Source organism: Etheostoma spectabile, chromosome 6, assembly GCF_008692095.1.
Source record: "Etheostoma spectabile isolate EspeVRDwgs_2016 chromosome 6, UIUC_Espe_1.0, whole genome shotgun sequence".
NCBI classification, from domain to species: Eukaryota; Metazoa; Chordata; class Actinopteri; order Perciformes; family Percidae; genus Etheostoma; species Etheostoma spectabile.
In genome coordinates, this window is record NC_045738.1 from 10,361,974 (window position 1) to 10,375,066 (window position 13,093).

General features: G+C 38.6%; 2 protein-coding genes and 1 long non-coding RNA gene across 3 annotated transcripts; all 3 read left to right on the forward strand.

Annotated features, from left to right (window-relative positions):
- Positions 1–4,555: 4,555 nt before the first annotated feature.
- On the forward strand, positions 4,556–7,635 carry si:ch211-120k19.1 (mpv17-like protein). Its single transcript, XM_032519212.1, has 6 exons — positions 4,556–4,829; positions 5,116–5,254; positions 5,505–5,848; positions 6,558–6,628; positions 6,731–6,760; positions 6,883–7,635. Exons 3-6 carry the CDS (start codon positions 5,515–5,517, stop codon positions 7,000–7,002), a joined length of 555 nt encoding a protein of 184 aa, XP_032375103.1. The 5' UTR covers positions 4,556–4,829; positions 5,116–5,254; positions 5,505–5,514; the 3' UTR covers positions 7,003–7,635.
- A 382-nt stretch (positions 7,636–8,017) lies between these two features.
- Positions 8,018–12,897, forward strand: rpl18 (ribosomal protein L18). Its single transcript, XM_032519210.1, has 7 exons — positions 8,018–8,168; positions 8,811–8,897; positions 9,051–9,158; positions 9,756–9,854; positions 10,013–10,136; positions 11,454–11,523; positions 12,765–12,897. The coding sequence occupies exons 1-7, from the start codon at positions 8,043–8,045 to the stop codon at positions 12,838–12,840; spliced, it is 690 nt and encodes a 229-aa protein (XP_032375101.1). The 5' UTR covers positions 8,018–8,042; the 3' UTR covers positions 12,841–12,897.
- On the forward strand, positions 11,530–12,506 carry LOC116691519 (uncharacterized). Its single transcript, XR_004332496.1, has 2 exons — positions 11,530–11,962; positions 12,053–12,506. It is a non-coding gene; the product is annotated as an uncharacterized LOC116691519 (long non-coding RNA).
- Positions 12,898–13,093: the final 196 nt, after the last annotated feature.

Sequence of the window (13,093 nt, forward strand, 5' to 3'; positions counted from 1 at the left end):
TAGACTATAAAATCAAAGACAAGTGAAGCAATGACTCTTTAAAAGTTTTTTTTTTAAAGAGAAATTACAGAGAAGATATACAGTTGATCATGTTCTTTGTCACTTGTGTGCTTAAAAGTCACAGAAATGTCCCAGTTGCTTGATAATTTTTCTAAATTTCACAGTATTTGTATACCAAACAAAGTGCTTGAGATCTAGGTAGATTGTTTTGACAGGGCGGGCACATCTTGAAAAGCTCTTTCTGAGCTAACATTTTCAAAGACAACAAAGACATTCAAGCATTCAAATTAAGGGCAAAATGCAAACGACGCCTCCAGATAAAATTAGCTGCAAAAAGTATAAATGACTAAAAAATCTAATCATGTAATGCTTAGAATGAAAAAAGATGGTTTGTTCTATAAATTGAGGGAGAGATGGTTGGTACCCACTGCCCCCTCACCCTCAACCTTTACAGTTTTTCACATATGTTCAATCAGTAACAAACTTTAATAAAACGTTTTCTAGATGTTGGGAGACTTCCTGTCTTTTAAGATATCAGTGAACAGCCACTCATCCTCGTGCGGCAGTGTTGGTAAGGGGCGATGCTCAGGATTATCAAGAGGGACAGAGAACGATTGAGCAACGCCCTCAAATGGTGTCAAGTTTTGGTTACATTCACAATTTACCAGCATACAGGGACTAAGCTCTGAGGCGTTGTAGAGGAAGCTGATCGGTGTGGGGAGCTGATTTTGGATAATGTCGGCCTCTTGGTTTGGCTTAAAGTTGTTGAACTGCATCTCTGCGTCATTTTGTCTCGGTGCCTGCAAGCTCCTCTGATCACTCTGGAAGTGGTTTATGCTCATTCCCTGATCATCATGACAACTGTATTCATATATGTACTCACCTGTCTCACACTGTAGATCTTCCACCTCAGATTTGTTGCTGGAACTATCTGATTTATCTGTAAATTCAACATCATCAGCTCCAACTTCCTGCCCAGCATCACCTTGGCATGCACAGATGCTTTCAAAAAAGGCCTCTACATCCATGCAGCCTCCTAAGTCCTTATTGCCAACACTGAAAAGATCCATAATATCTGTCCACTGACTCTCTGAAATGTCAGCAATGCTTTTCTGGGCCTGAGTGCAGGTTGAGATGTCTGTCAACAACTGGACTGAAAAGTCGCATGGGTTGATAGACAACGGAGAGAGCTCCGGAGAAAAAGAGGGAGAGCTGTCCACATTTTGGCCGAACTGAATGACCCCAGGGTCTTCTGAGAGGTAGTTGGTTGACTTCAGCTGACTTTCATTGTTGTAACATTCAGTATGAAGGCGCTTTGCCCCATGATGATAGTCAATGCCTTCTGGGGAGCTCATAGACGATGATGATGATGATAGTTGATTTCTACTCTGTTCTTTCTGTCTCTCTTTGCTCTGATTGTTCTTTGTAGCGGTGCAGGTGGTGGGCTGTGATTTGGGTTGTCGTTTCCTAAGATGTCCCGAGTCTGGCTGCTTCTTTTTACTGATTTCAGTTTCACGTGAGCCAACAGAGACGTCACTCCAAGCCTTAGGGATGCCATCTGCATCTGTGTGAATATTGCATGTATCTGGTACTTGTGGGGAACTACTTGACTGCTCAAGTGTCTCTGGCGTCTGTGATGATGGAGAAACCACATTTTTTCCCTCTTCCTTAAAATAAAGTGCAGATGCCAGCCGGTGATTGGCTGCTTCTATGTCTGCAAACTTTCTGTTGAGAGAGACAGAGAAAGAGTAAAATAAAAATACTGAGAAACAGTATTTTACCTGTAACCGTTAAAAGAATATTTTCACATTTGGGGGGTGGGGGGAATCTTATTAGCATTTTTGCTCAGCTGGCAGTTGGCTCTGTCCAACTGAAAACAAAATGAAACATGGTTTCCCTCGGGGGGGGGGGAGATTACATGCAGGACTATTCTTAGCCAGGGTGCAGTGCAATCTCTGGGGTCTTCGCTGCAGTCTCATGATGATTTTGTGTTTGTGGTCGGCCTAAACTAACAGGTTTCTTCTTATTAACCATACAGTCAAAGTTAAAGTCAAAGTTTGACTTTTTTTTTTTTTTTAAATGAAAGTAAGTCTACTAAGTCTACAACTGAGCTGTCATGAAATGACTGGTTTTTCACTCTCAGATGTTTTATTTTGAAGATTTTTTAGTGGCCTGTAGAGGTGAAAAGTATCCAGTATCACAAATAAAATTTGGGAAAAAAATAAATAAACATAATGTGAAACATTTTACTATATCAGTTAACATCAGTGCCATTCTGGTGCTCCCACACACCTCTGGATCATGTTGTACAGGAAGCGACGGTGGTTGACCTGCCGTTTGGACGGCCGTTTTTTTCGGGGTTTCTGAAGAGTCCTCATCATGTGGCCTGCTGCTGAAGTTACAAAGGTGTAGAGATCACGACCCCATGGGACCCCTCGCTCCAACCCAGGCTCCAGAGTCACAGAGATGGATGGTCGCATGGCTGAAAGAGAGAGAGTGATAGTTAAGGGGAAAAAGTAAGAAAGGATTAAAAAGGTGAAAAAAAACAATACTGTGTTGTAATCAGATAAACCAAATGGCACTTATTATATTAGCCTATAAGAATAACAATGATCACTTTCAAGGCCATTGACCCCGATAACATCTACAGTATCATGCATTTAATTAATATTAATAATTTAAAGCAGCCTAACCGCACAAGGTAGCTCTTTTGGGATTAAACCATTTTTTTTTTTAAAGAAGAAAAAAAAAGTTTTAAATGAAATTGTTAGATTAACTAAATTTTAAGGTACTTGTACTTAAGTATTTCCATTTTCTGTTACTTTATACTTTAAAGTACTACATTTCAGAGTAAAATATTGTAATTTTTTAATCTACTGCATTTATTTTATAGCTGCAGTTACTCTGCAGATTAGGTTATTATATACGAAACCTCTGCTGTTTATAAAATGTAATGCATTGCTATAGGTTAATCTAGTCAAGAGTATATAAGTTAAAAACATCTCAAACATCAAATGTTAACACAATAAGGGCAATACTAATCCAATGATATACACATAGATAATAATATAACACCTATAAGAGCCAGTTTCTGTGTAACAGTTTGATTTACCTTTACATTTTATTGCTAATAATAATTTACTAATAATTCAAAACATGTAACATTTTGAATGCACAACCTTTACATGTAAAGGAGTATTTTTACATTGTGGTATTGCTTATCTGAATAGGTCTCTCCCCCCTGCCTATCAATACTGTTAATTAGAAACAGTAACTTATGTTTTTTATGTTTAATTTTGTTCCATTCAGTTCATCTCAGTAGGAAATAAATGAATAAAATCCTGTGCATGTTTACCTTACTCCTCGGCTGCTGCGTGTCTTCGTATCTTCCTTCAAATGGCACTGAGGAGTCAGCTTGATGGAGGCGGGCCGCCTCAGAGAGAGAGGTGTGGTAACTTAAATGTTCATGTGTGTCTTTGCATGTCTTGTGTGTATGTGTGTTGTTGACACAAGCTTTCAATGCAAATGTCCAGATTCCCCTTTTTCTTTCCAGCAGCATGAATAGAAAACAGCCAGACAAATTGACAGTGGGAGAGGAAGCGAGACACGATGAGACGTTCTGACAAGAAAGAGGCAATTATCTAAGAAGTCAATCGCTCGTGGAGGTGTGGGCACACGTCTCCATTGTGTGCCACACTAAAGGCAGCTTGTTAAATTCTGGGAGACACAAACGCACCAGTTGAGGCAGTTAACAAGCCCTTAATTGAGCAGCTTAAACTCTGGCTCTAATTATCACATTCTCAGAGGGAAGAGCTAAGATGGTTGCTAGTGGCTTTAATTGACCTTTGCAATTCAATAGCACACCTTCCACGTGCAGAATTTTACATATCTATGGCAGCAGGTGGGAGGAGCTAGGCTGGCCTTTTCACAAAGATACAAAGGAATACAAATATAGGTCTTATGTGCATTTTTTAATTGTTGGCTCCACATTTTACTGTAGTTTAACTGTCTTAATGTTAATGCTACAATTTTAGTATATACAGTATATGTTTTTTTTTTTTTACTTTTTACAACCTGGAGCCACAACTCAACTCTGACATAATTCTCATTTCCAGTTTTTTACAAAAAGTCAAGTTACTCTGAAAAGGTTGTTTAACTTTTCCATAGAACACATTTCTTTTCCTAGAGGATCAGCTTTACACAAGTGTATTTGTAAAGCTATGTTTATTATATCTGGATGAGAAATTAAATGTCGAAAGTGTTGTCAGTGCAACCATCCAAAAAAAAGGTTAAACCATTGTCTTCTAGCTTTTTGGTGATTGCAAGCAATATTTTTTGTCAGGTATTCTATGTCTATTCCTTTTAGCCTCCTCAATGTTCCCTCAGTAAATCAAAGCACAGCTGTTCGTAATGTCTTTTATAGATTCTCCCAGAATAGGCGTCTCCAGAAAACATGAGTATAGTTTGCCTTCATGTCACCGCAGAGTGCTTTAAGAACTGAGTTACATTCTTCCAGTATAAAGATATTGTGTTAGGATCTTGTACTATTCTTTATCTAAATGTTTCCAGGGCTTTCAACTGTTAAGGCGCTTTATCTCAAACACGTTTCTGGCCTTTTTAATGCAACAACTCAACTTGGCTTCCTTCTTCACTCTAACAAAATGAAAATCTTGTGTATTTTACAGCCATTTACCAAAAGCACAGAAGCATTGCAGTAGAAGTGCCATCTATTTATAGTGACACCACATGTGCTTCTGACCAGAGAGCTGCACAGCTAACTTTCTGCTGTGTCTCAACTTCAACACTTTACCAAGTGAGAAAAATCTATGGTAAGTTTCACGTAGTTCCACATGCACTTGCGTGTGTGTAGAACAGTGGCTTTTGTTTACATGATAAGGTAAAAGAGGTCATAAAAATAATGTGTGCCATGGAAACTGCTAATGAAGCTTCATTGGGTTATATAAGTCTCCATGCGCATGAATTCAGTACAATAGCTGGACAGGATGCGTTTTTTACCACCTCGCGACTGTCTGTTGCTGTTTCTCACATGTGGTAATTTCTCAGACTTTTCTCCAGCGAGCTGATAAAAGTCTTATCACGTGTTCTTTGCAACAGAGGCAGAACTTTGACCTGGTGAGAAGACCTTCATCTCAGCTCCTCCTCTTCATCATCTAACAGAACCAATCAGAAAAGAGCTGTGTGTCTCTTTGGCTTTGGAAATATAACGAGAGGGTCAGAAGAGCTACGCTGAAAGGTAGTGTAACTTGGAGTGGTTTGAGCCACAGCAATTATGATTTTCAATATGTCATTAAGATCCCTATTAGTCATTGATATCCATTGATTTAAGTGATTTTGGCCACCATTATCATTCTTATTATCATTTCCTTCAACATTTGATTAGTTTGAGCATGTATTTAATAGCCTTCTTCACTTAAAAAAAAATATCATATATTGTAAAGCAGTCAGTGGCTTTAATGTGTTGTTACTGAATTGTCTCTGATCAGATTTTTCACCATGAACCGGGCCTGGGCTGTGTTCAAGGCTCATCCGTACATCAGTAACGTCCTGGGATACACAACGCTATTTGCCTCTGCTGACCTCATACAACAGAGTGTGCTGGGTGGTAAACAAACTGCAGGATCCACATCAGAGGATTTGGCTGGCATCAACTGGTGTCAGACGGCTCGGGTGGCGACTGTCGGCTTCTGTTTCCATGCCAACTTCAACTACCAGTGGCTCCGAGGGCTGGAAAGGATGCTGCCAGGAGGCGGAGTGAAGGCAGTGACAGGGAAAGTTGTTGTTGATCAGCTGATCGCAGCTCCCCTTACCATCAGTGCTTTTTATATTGGTAAGTATGTTACAAAGCCTATTTAACTCATGTAGGCTATGTAAAACTCAAAACTCTAAGTATTTAAAAAAAAAAAAACACATTAGCGAAATGTCTCATTCCCATTTCTTTTTGTTTTTCCCCAAAAAAGATTTGGAATCTCCCATCTGGTGTAATACGACTGTAATTGTAAAATGTAAACTCCTGTTTGTATCATTAAGCCCCCCCCTCTTATTCTGAGGATATGACTTAGTGTCCTACATTTTCAATTTGTTACTAATTATTGGGGAAATGATTATGTTCTTAAATAAAACACTTCATTTAAATTAAGTAAATATTCTGTGATTGTTTACCGTATTTATTATTGTACACTTTGCTCTCCCTATAGATCTACTGAATGTTGAATTGAATGCTTGACTGTATTTCACAGTTTTGCATGGTCAGCTGCCATGCTGACTAAAAGAGTCTTTAGGTTACTCAAGCAATTGATTGGATTATTACCGAGCTGCAGTTTCAGAAAATTGCTTTGAAATAATTCCGAAACAATGTAACATGTGAAATAGTGTTGAATTTTTACCAACACATCTGACAATATTAAACATAAGCTTGGAATCTAACTTAATCTTACTTAAATAAAGTGGGTTCAAACACTGCTTGTCCACACAACCTGCGTTTCGATGGATCCATCAAAGAATCAGAAAAATATTTAACAGCCACCTTTACCTTTTAGGTTTAAGTTTACTAGAAAACAATGACGATCCGCTTGAAGAATGGAGACAGAAATTCTGGAAATCTTACAAGGTACACAGTTGCCCTTATTAGACTATTATTTATTCCTAAATGCCATGTAATAAATCTGTCAGTCTATTTATCTATAAATCCATCCTATGTTCCTCTCTTTAGACTGGAGTGGTATTTTGGTCAACAATGCAGGTAAGATATTCTTATGTTTAACCCATAATCTGTCATTTTCTGGCTGCAGATTCAGACCTGTATGTATGCGATACATACACAGATGTAAAATGACGTATTTTTCATCTCTTCCATCCCGTCAGGCAGTGAACTTTGCCCTGGTGCCCCCTGTTGCACGGACAGTGTTTCTGGGAGGCATCGCTCTGACTTTCACTATCTACCTGTGTCACCTCAGACAGCAGAGTGGCCACAAACTCGAATAAACTTCAGAACTGAGTTTTTGTACTGAAAGACTATGACATTAAAATATTGTTTTTTTTGTCATCAATTTTTTTTCATTCAATTACAAGGCTTATTTAAGGGCAGGATACAGTTGCAAAGTTATTAGATTTACCGAGAAAACGAGGGAATAAGATAAAGGTCACATTTTTGTGAATCAGCTGATTAACCCACGTGGGTTATTATTTAGCTGTCATTTAAACTTCCCTTTCTCCAAACAGAATACTGCATCTAAATGTGAATTACAACTAATGACGCCACAGAGTTTCATCCTGCTGGTACTTATGTTGATTTAATCTTTTTCCACTGAGAAAACAGAGACTGAGCTATTCTCATTTAACTGTTTCAGTGAATCATGGAATAACTTAGTTGATGTTGCCATAGATTTTTAACCAATAAAAGTTTTTTTTAAACTATTTGTTAAAAATGAAAAGTCATTTGTGGTTTTCTTTTTGAACATTTTATCAACAAGCAAATTGAAGGCTGTAATCGTGTGAATAGCCTCTTGTGTCGTACACATCCTGAAACTGAACTTCCTATTTTTGGCACTACTTATTGCAATAAGGGTTTTGAAAAAAGTATTTTCATTTGATAGTCCAAAAATGATGGATGTGGGAAGGAGGTGGTCACTTCCCGACATGAGTTGAGTGCAGTTGTGAGTCGCTCATGTGTCACTTTGCAACAATTAGCCTACAAGATGCTAACGAGAGACTTCTGTAAGAATTGACCTACATAAAGTTATCTTATGAAAGATGCATGGTTTTCTTTAATAACTTTCCTGCAATGTGACCCAGCGACTCAAATATATTGCCCTAAGTTAAAATGTGTCTTCACTGTACAAATTCATAAAATAAATCAAAATTATCCACTAAATGAGTAATAAACTTTCATATCTCTTGCCCATGAATTAAACAACAGGTTAAGCTCTGAATACATCCATGGGGCAACCCATGTCTGTATTCAGAGCTTCACCTGTCTTCACCACTGGAGGCACCGTCTTGAATCCTCGGAGTTGTTTTGACCTATGGTTTTGACTTCGTCCTGCAGGAAGTGCATGCCTCGTAACCAATCAGAGACCCGAGATTTCAGCGCAGTGTTTATCGCGAGACCTCAGCTCTTCCTTTTCCCTTTTCGCTCTGAGCCCAAGATGGTAGGTGCTGCAAGTAGAAAATGCAAACTACGAAATCTTGACTATCCACGATCATCCTCTGAATTAAAACATTTTATTTTCTAAACGAAAACGTTTACTGGTTCTATACATCACTCACTTTACAGTCCTGTTAGAATTTCATGTAATTTGACCAAGTAAATGATACTAGCTTACCCGCTTTGATGCCGATTTAGTGCCGTCCAGGCAGTCGCTTCACGTCCTTTAGCAGGAGTTCAGAATGCGGAATATTATGTAAATCCTTAATTCCGTTTTTGCCGAAGTTAAAGTGTGTGCCTAAATGTAAAATTCAGCCATACTTCAGAGTGTAACCTTGTTTGCTTTGCTGCTCGCGATAGCAGTTAGCTGTGGAGTGTCAACGTGTGAACCGGCCTGTACGCTACTAACGTTACGTGTTGATCTTATTAACTAAAGGGACGCTAGTTTTTATTGGTAATAAAAAAAAAATTTAGCTGATAATTTAACATTGCGTTGTTGTGGTAGACTTGAATGTTCAATGTGAGATTAGCAATGAAGCTTGGGGCTAATAGATGCCGTTATTGGTATACAAAATGCTTATGAGTAAACTGACTTTGCTGAATGCTTTACTGTAAAGTTATATTAATGTGGTGGTTACTTTTTAAGGGAGTTGACATCAGACACAACAAGGACCGCAAGGTGCACAGGAAAGAGCCAAAGAGCCAGGATATCTACCTGAGGCTCCTGGTCAAGGTAATTTATATTTACACATTATGCTTTACTTATTGGAAAAATACCACCAGTAATTATTTCTGTCATTTTAGCACACTGAATTATTAGTTGACAACTAGAGTTATCATTCTAATCTTATGCAATGTTCCTAACTAACTCACTGGGTTCTTACAGTTGTACAGGTTCCTGGCCCGCCGCTCTAATGCTCCCTTCAACAAGGTCGTCCTGAGGAGGCTCTTCATGAGCAGGACCAACAGACCACCCATCTCCATTTCCCGCCTGGTCAGTTTCAATTGTATCCCATCCTATCCACCATTAATGAATCCCTTCTTTCTCCATTAGATTTAGAAACTTTCAGGATTGAAATGTATTTTTTACAAAGTTCATTTGGTTTGACTGTGGTTTTTAGGGCTGCATAGATTTGAACCACTGGATTGGTATCAATGCAGATGTGAAAGATCTACATCAGATAGGGTTTCTTTGTCATATATTGGGTAAAAGCATTGGTATCAATAGATACCTGAGGTGAGAGTTTGGTAAAGAAAAGGCTGGATTGCTGCATCCCTAGTAGGACCTGCACTGCTTTCCAGTGGCTCGGACTTTCAGGATGCAGTTTGGATTGGTTTAACAAATTTGGCAAAAACTTGGGTCTGTTTATTCTATTTGGCTCTTAAGTTGTATTGCATCTCAACACTAACCTTGGAAATATATTAAATATGAACTGGTGGTCAAATTAGTGTAGACAAAATGTTATCCTTTTAATGCAGCCAACAACTGCCTGCATGATATTACCCAAGTCCTAATGTTAAAGTTGCATGAGCCCTGTTGGTTGTTCAGACCTGTGTGGTGAATATCGGACTTTGCTTCCATTGCAACCAGATCCGTAAGATGAAGATGCCTGGTCGTGAAAACAGAATCGCAGTTGTTGTGGGATCAGTCACTGATGATGTCAGGATTCAGGATATCCCCAAGCTCAAGGTAACATTTTATTTATTTTTTTACGAATGTCAGAATTAACCTGTTAGTGTTTTTCCCCCACAAATATGATTCAACCCAATGAGTATCTTCCCTTAACAGTGTAATGTTGTTGGTGACAGTCTCTGACGTAGTCCTCATGTCCTGTTTGTACTCCACAGATCTGCGCTCTGAGGGTAACCGATGGTGCCCGCCGCAGGATCCTGAAGGCAGGCGGTCAGGTGATGACCTTTGACCAGCTGGCTTTGGCTTCTCCCAAAGGACAGGGCACAGTGCTGCTGTCAGGTAAATAAACATATTTGGGTTAAGGCCCTGTCCCCATTTCTCAAACACCCTGTAAACTCCTTACCACGGTTATAATGGGAGGTTTTCATAACCTGGTCGACAGAGGTAGAAAACTCCTTCAGTAACCGGGGTATTCCTTCAAGTATACACCTTAACCGGGGTATGATGGGGTTAAAAATAATCTATTGGCCCCTTGAGTTGTAGTTGTTGTTTTGATACCATACAGCAAAAGAGTGATACTCGAATCAGTGGCGGGTCATTGGCACCAAAGAGCCCCATCTCCGGGGCTGTCAACGCTGGGTCTCAGCTGCTGCAGCCTTTGGCTAACGTTAATGTTAGTTAGCGCTAGCTTACACTGTTAGCTTTCTAATTCTACCAAAAACTGGTTAACGTTACTCATGAGTCAAAAAAGTTGTCAGTCTGGTGAGAACATGAATGTGAATGTGTTAATGAAATAAGTTGATAAATGTTACTAATTGAGAGACAGATCAGTGTTATTTTGACATGGGTCCACCAGGGTCCACATGTGTTGGCAGATCGCCAACGCAACGGGTTATTCCCTTAACCTGGGCTATGACCACACCCGGGTTACTGCTGTGCTTGTAAACACACGCCATGTCCCACTGGTGGAAACTAGAACACATTCCCATTAAGAGATGGAATGAGAATAATTTGTGCTTGCACTGCGCCATCAGACCATTGTATTGGCAACGTTCAAAATATGTTCCTGCCAACAAATCAAAAGTATCATCCTGTATACACAAGGTGCAACCATTGTTTTTTTTCTCTTTTTATTTATTTATATACATACATACATACATACATACATACATACATACATACATACATACATACATACATACAGTTTAATTAGGACACTATTATAGTTCTGAAGCCAAAAATAAAGAAGTGGTTCTAGATTGCTGATAGGGCTGCACAATTTGGAGAGAAGGTCATGTTGCGATTTACAATTTTGAGAAATCATGGTATCGTGAGTTTATTTGATTATCAAGGAAAAACATTTTGTTTTTAATTTGAACATACAAAGTTAAACAAGCATAAGAAATAAATACACAAGTTAAACTTTTTAAAATAACTTAATATTTGAGAAAATGTAATAACAAATAAAGAACAGAAATTTCAGAAACTTGAATTTGAACTCTGCCATAAGCTGATACAAATGTGAAAATCTGGCATGTTATTATATAATAATATAATTATACTTCAGGAATGTGAAAGGGAATTTTTGCTTGTAATGTTTTGAGATGCTGGATAATATTTGTATCTGCTTTCAATCTGAAACCTTTGTTTGTTCAGGACCCCGTAAAGGCAGAGAGGTGTACAGGCACTTTGGGAAAGCCCCTGGAACTCCTCACAGCCACACCAAGTATGTGTACAGTTGCTTTATCTCCATCTTGTCTGATATTCTGGTCAAAAAGATTATGTATACCATTTGTTCAAGGGATTATCCATAATTGGTAGTAAGGAGAAGCATAGATGTAACTAATAAATTTATCTTCACTTTGTACCTTAAGTTTGCCAGTAAGTATAGGACCCTTGTATACTAGAATGCAATGCTACCATTGGTTTCTGATTACACTTGTGTTCAACAAGTGAAATGCTTGTTAGAAAAAACCTGTTGCGTTTATGTTGTCTTAAATTCTGGCAGCTCGCCAACATAATGCTTTGTATTTTGCTCTTTATCAGAGTGCTGTTGTGTGTGCGTGTTTATATAGTGTGGTTTTTCAGAGGACAGATGTATTTAGTTTTGGAGTTGATGGGTGTTTTCACAACAGACATTTTGACTTGTCTTAGGAAAAGCACAGGTGTTTAACATTAACAATGACCGTATTCTAATCAAGTCCATGGTCAGCTGGGACAGTAAACCAGTTATGGGTAATGGAGCTTTTTCACAGCTGAAATTGATGACCTTTTATGATGGCTCAATTCCATAAAGTGTCCCACTAAGCTATTTCAGTGAGTCAGCATGCACAAATACTACAGCTGCTCCTAAGTGGAATGCAGCCATCTTTAATTGTTTTGAATACACCTTTTCCTACTATAAAATGTCAACATGTCTGCTGTGAAAAAGGTCTATGCCAGCATGTTTAAATTTGAGCAGCCAAAATGGATGTCAGTTGTCATTTTATATTTAACACCTGTGCTTTTCCTACTTGGCATGTACATACACTCATGAGCTACAGCTCTTTGGAAATATGAGTTATGATCATGCAAGATTATCCAAACCGCATGCAATTTCAATTACAATCTGCAGTATACCATAGCAAAGGAATAACGCACGTTTGCGAGTGCTATTTATTGAGAAGAGTTTTGAGCACAAGAAATCCAATGCCATCCAGCTCCATTGTATTACTGAGTTAAATGAATGCTTTGTCAGAACACAAACCTTGAGTAGTTGGCTCACAAAAGAGGAAAGTTGTAGAGTTTGTTGATGACTGTTAAACAATTTTTGTGATAAATTGGGAATGATGTGGGTGCTAGGTCAGTTTTGCAGTCATCTATAAGGCTGCATTGATGAAGGGAATCTTATAAAGCATACATTAATGTATTAGCTTATTAAAGTTGGGTGTGACACCATTTTGTACTAAACTATTCTCTCTTCTCCAGGCCCTACATCCGCTCTAAGGGCAGAAAGTTCGAGAGAGCTCGTGGTCGCAGAGCCAGCCGTGCTTACAAGAACTAGTCTGTGTCTTTGTTTTCCATGCAATCTGATAAAAATAAAAGATCGACTGTACAAAATTAGTTGCCTTTTGTGTATTTTATTGGACAGCTTGCACACCATTGCAAAAACATCAATCATTGATTAAGAGCAGAACATGTCAAATGCTATCGGTGACAGGAGAGGACCAAGATGAAGCTAGCACAGATCCCATGTTCACATCATACACTACGCTACACACAGAGCTGTATGGCCAAAACCCAAGCCTTTCTCATTT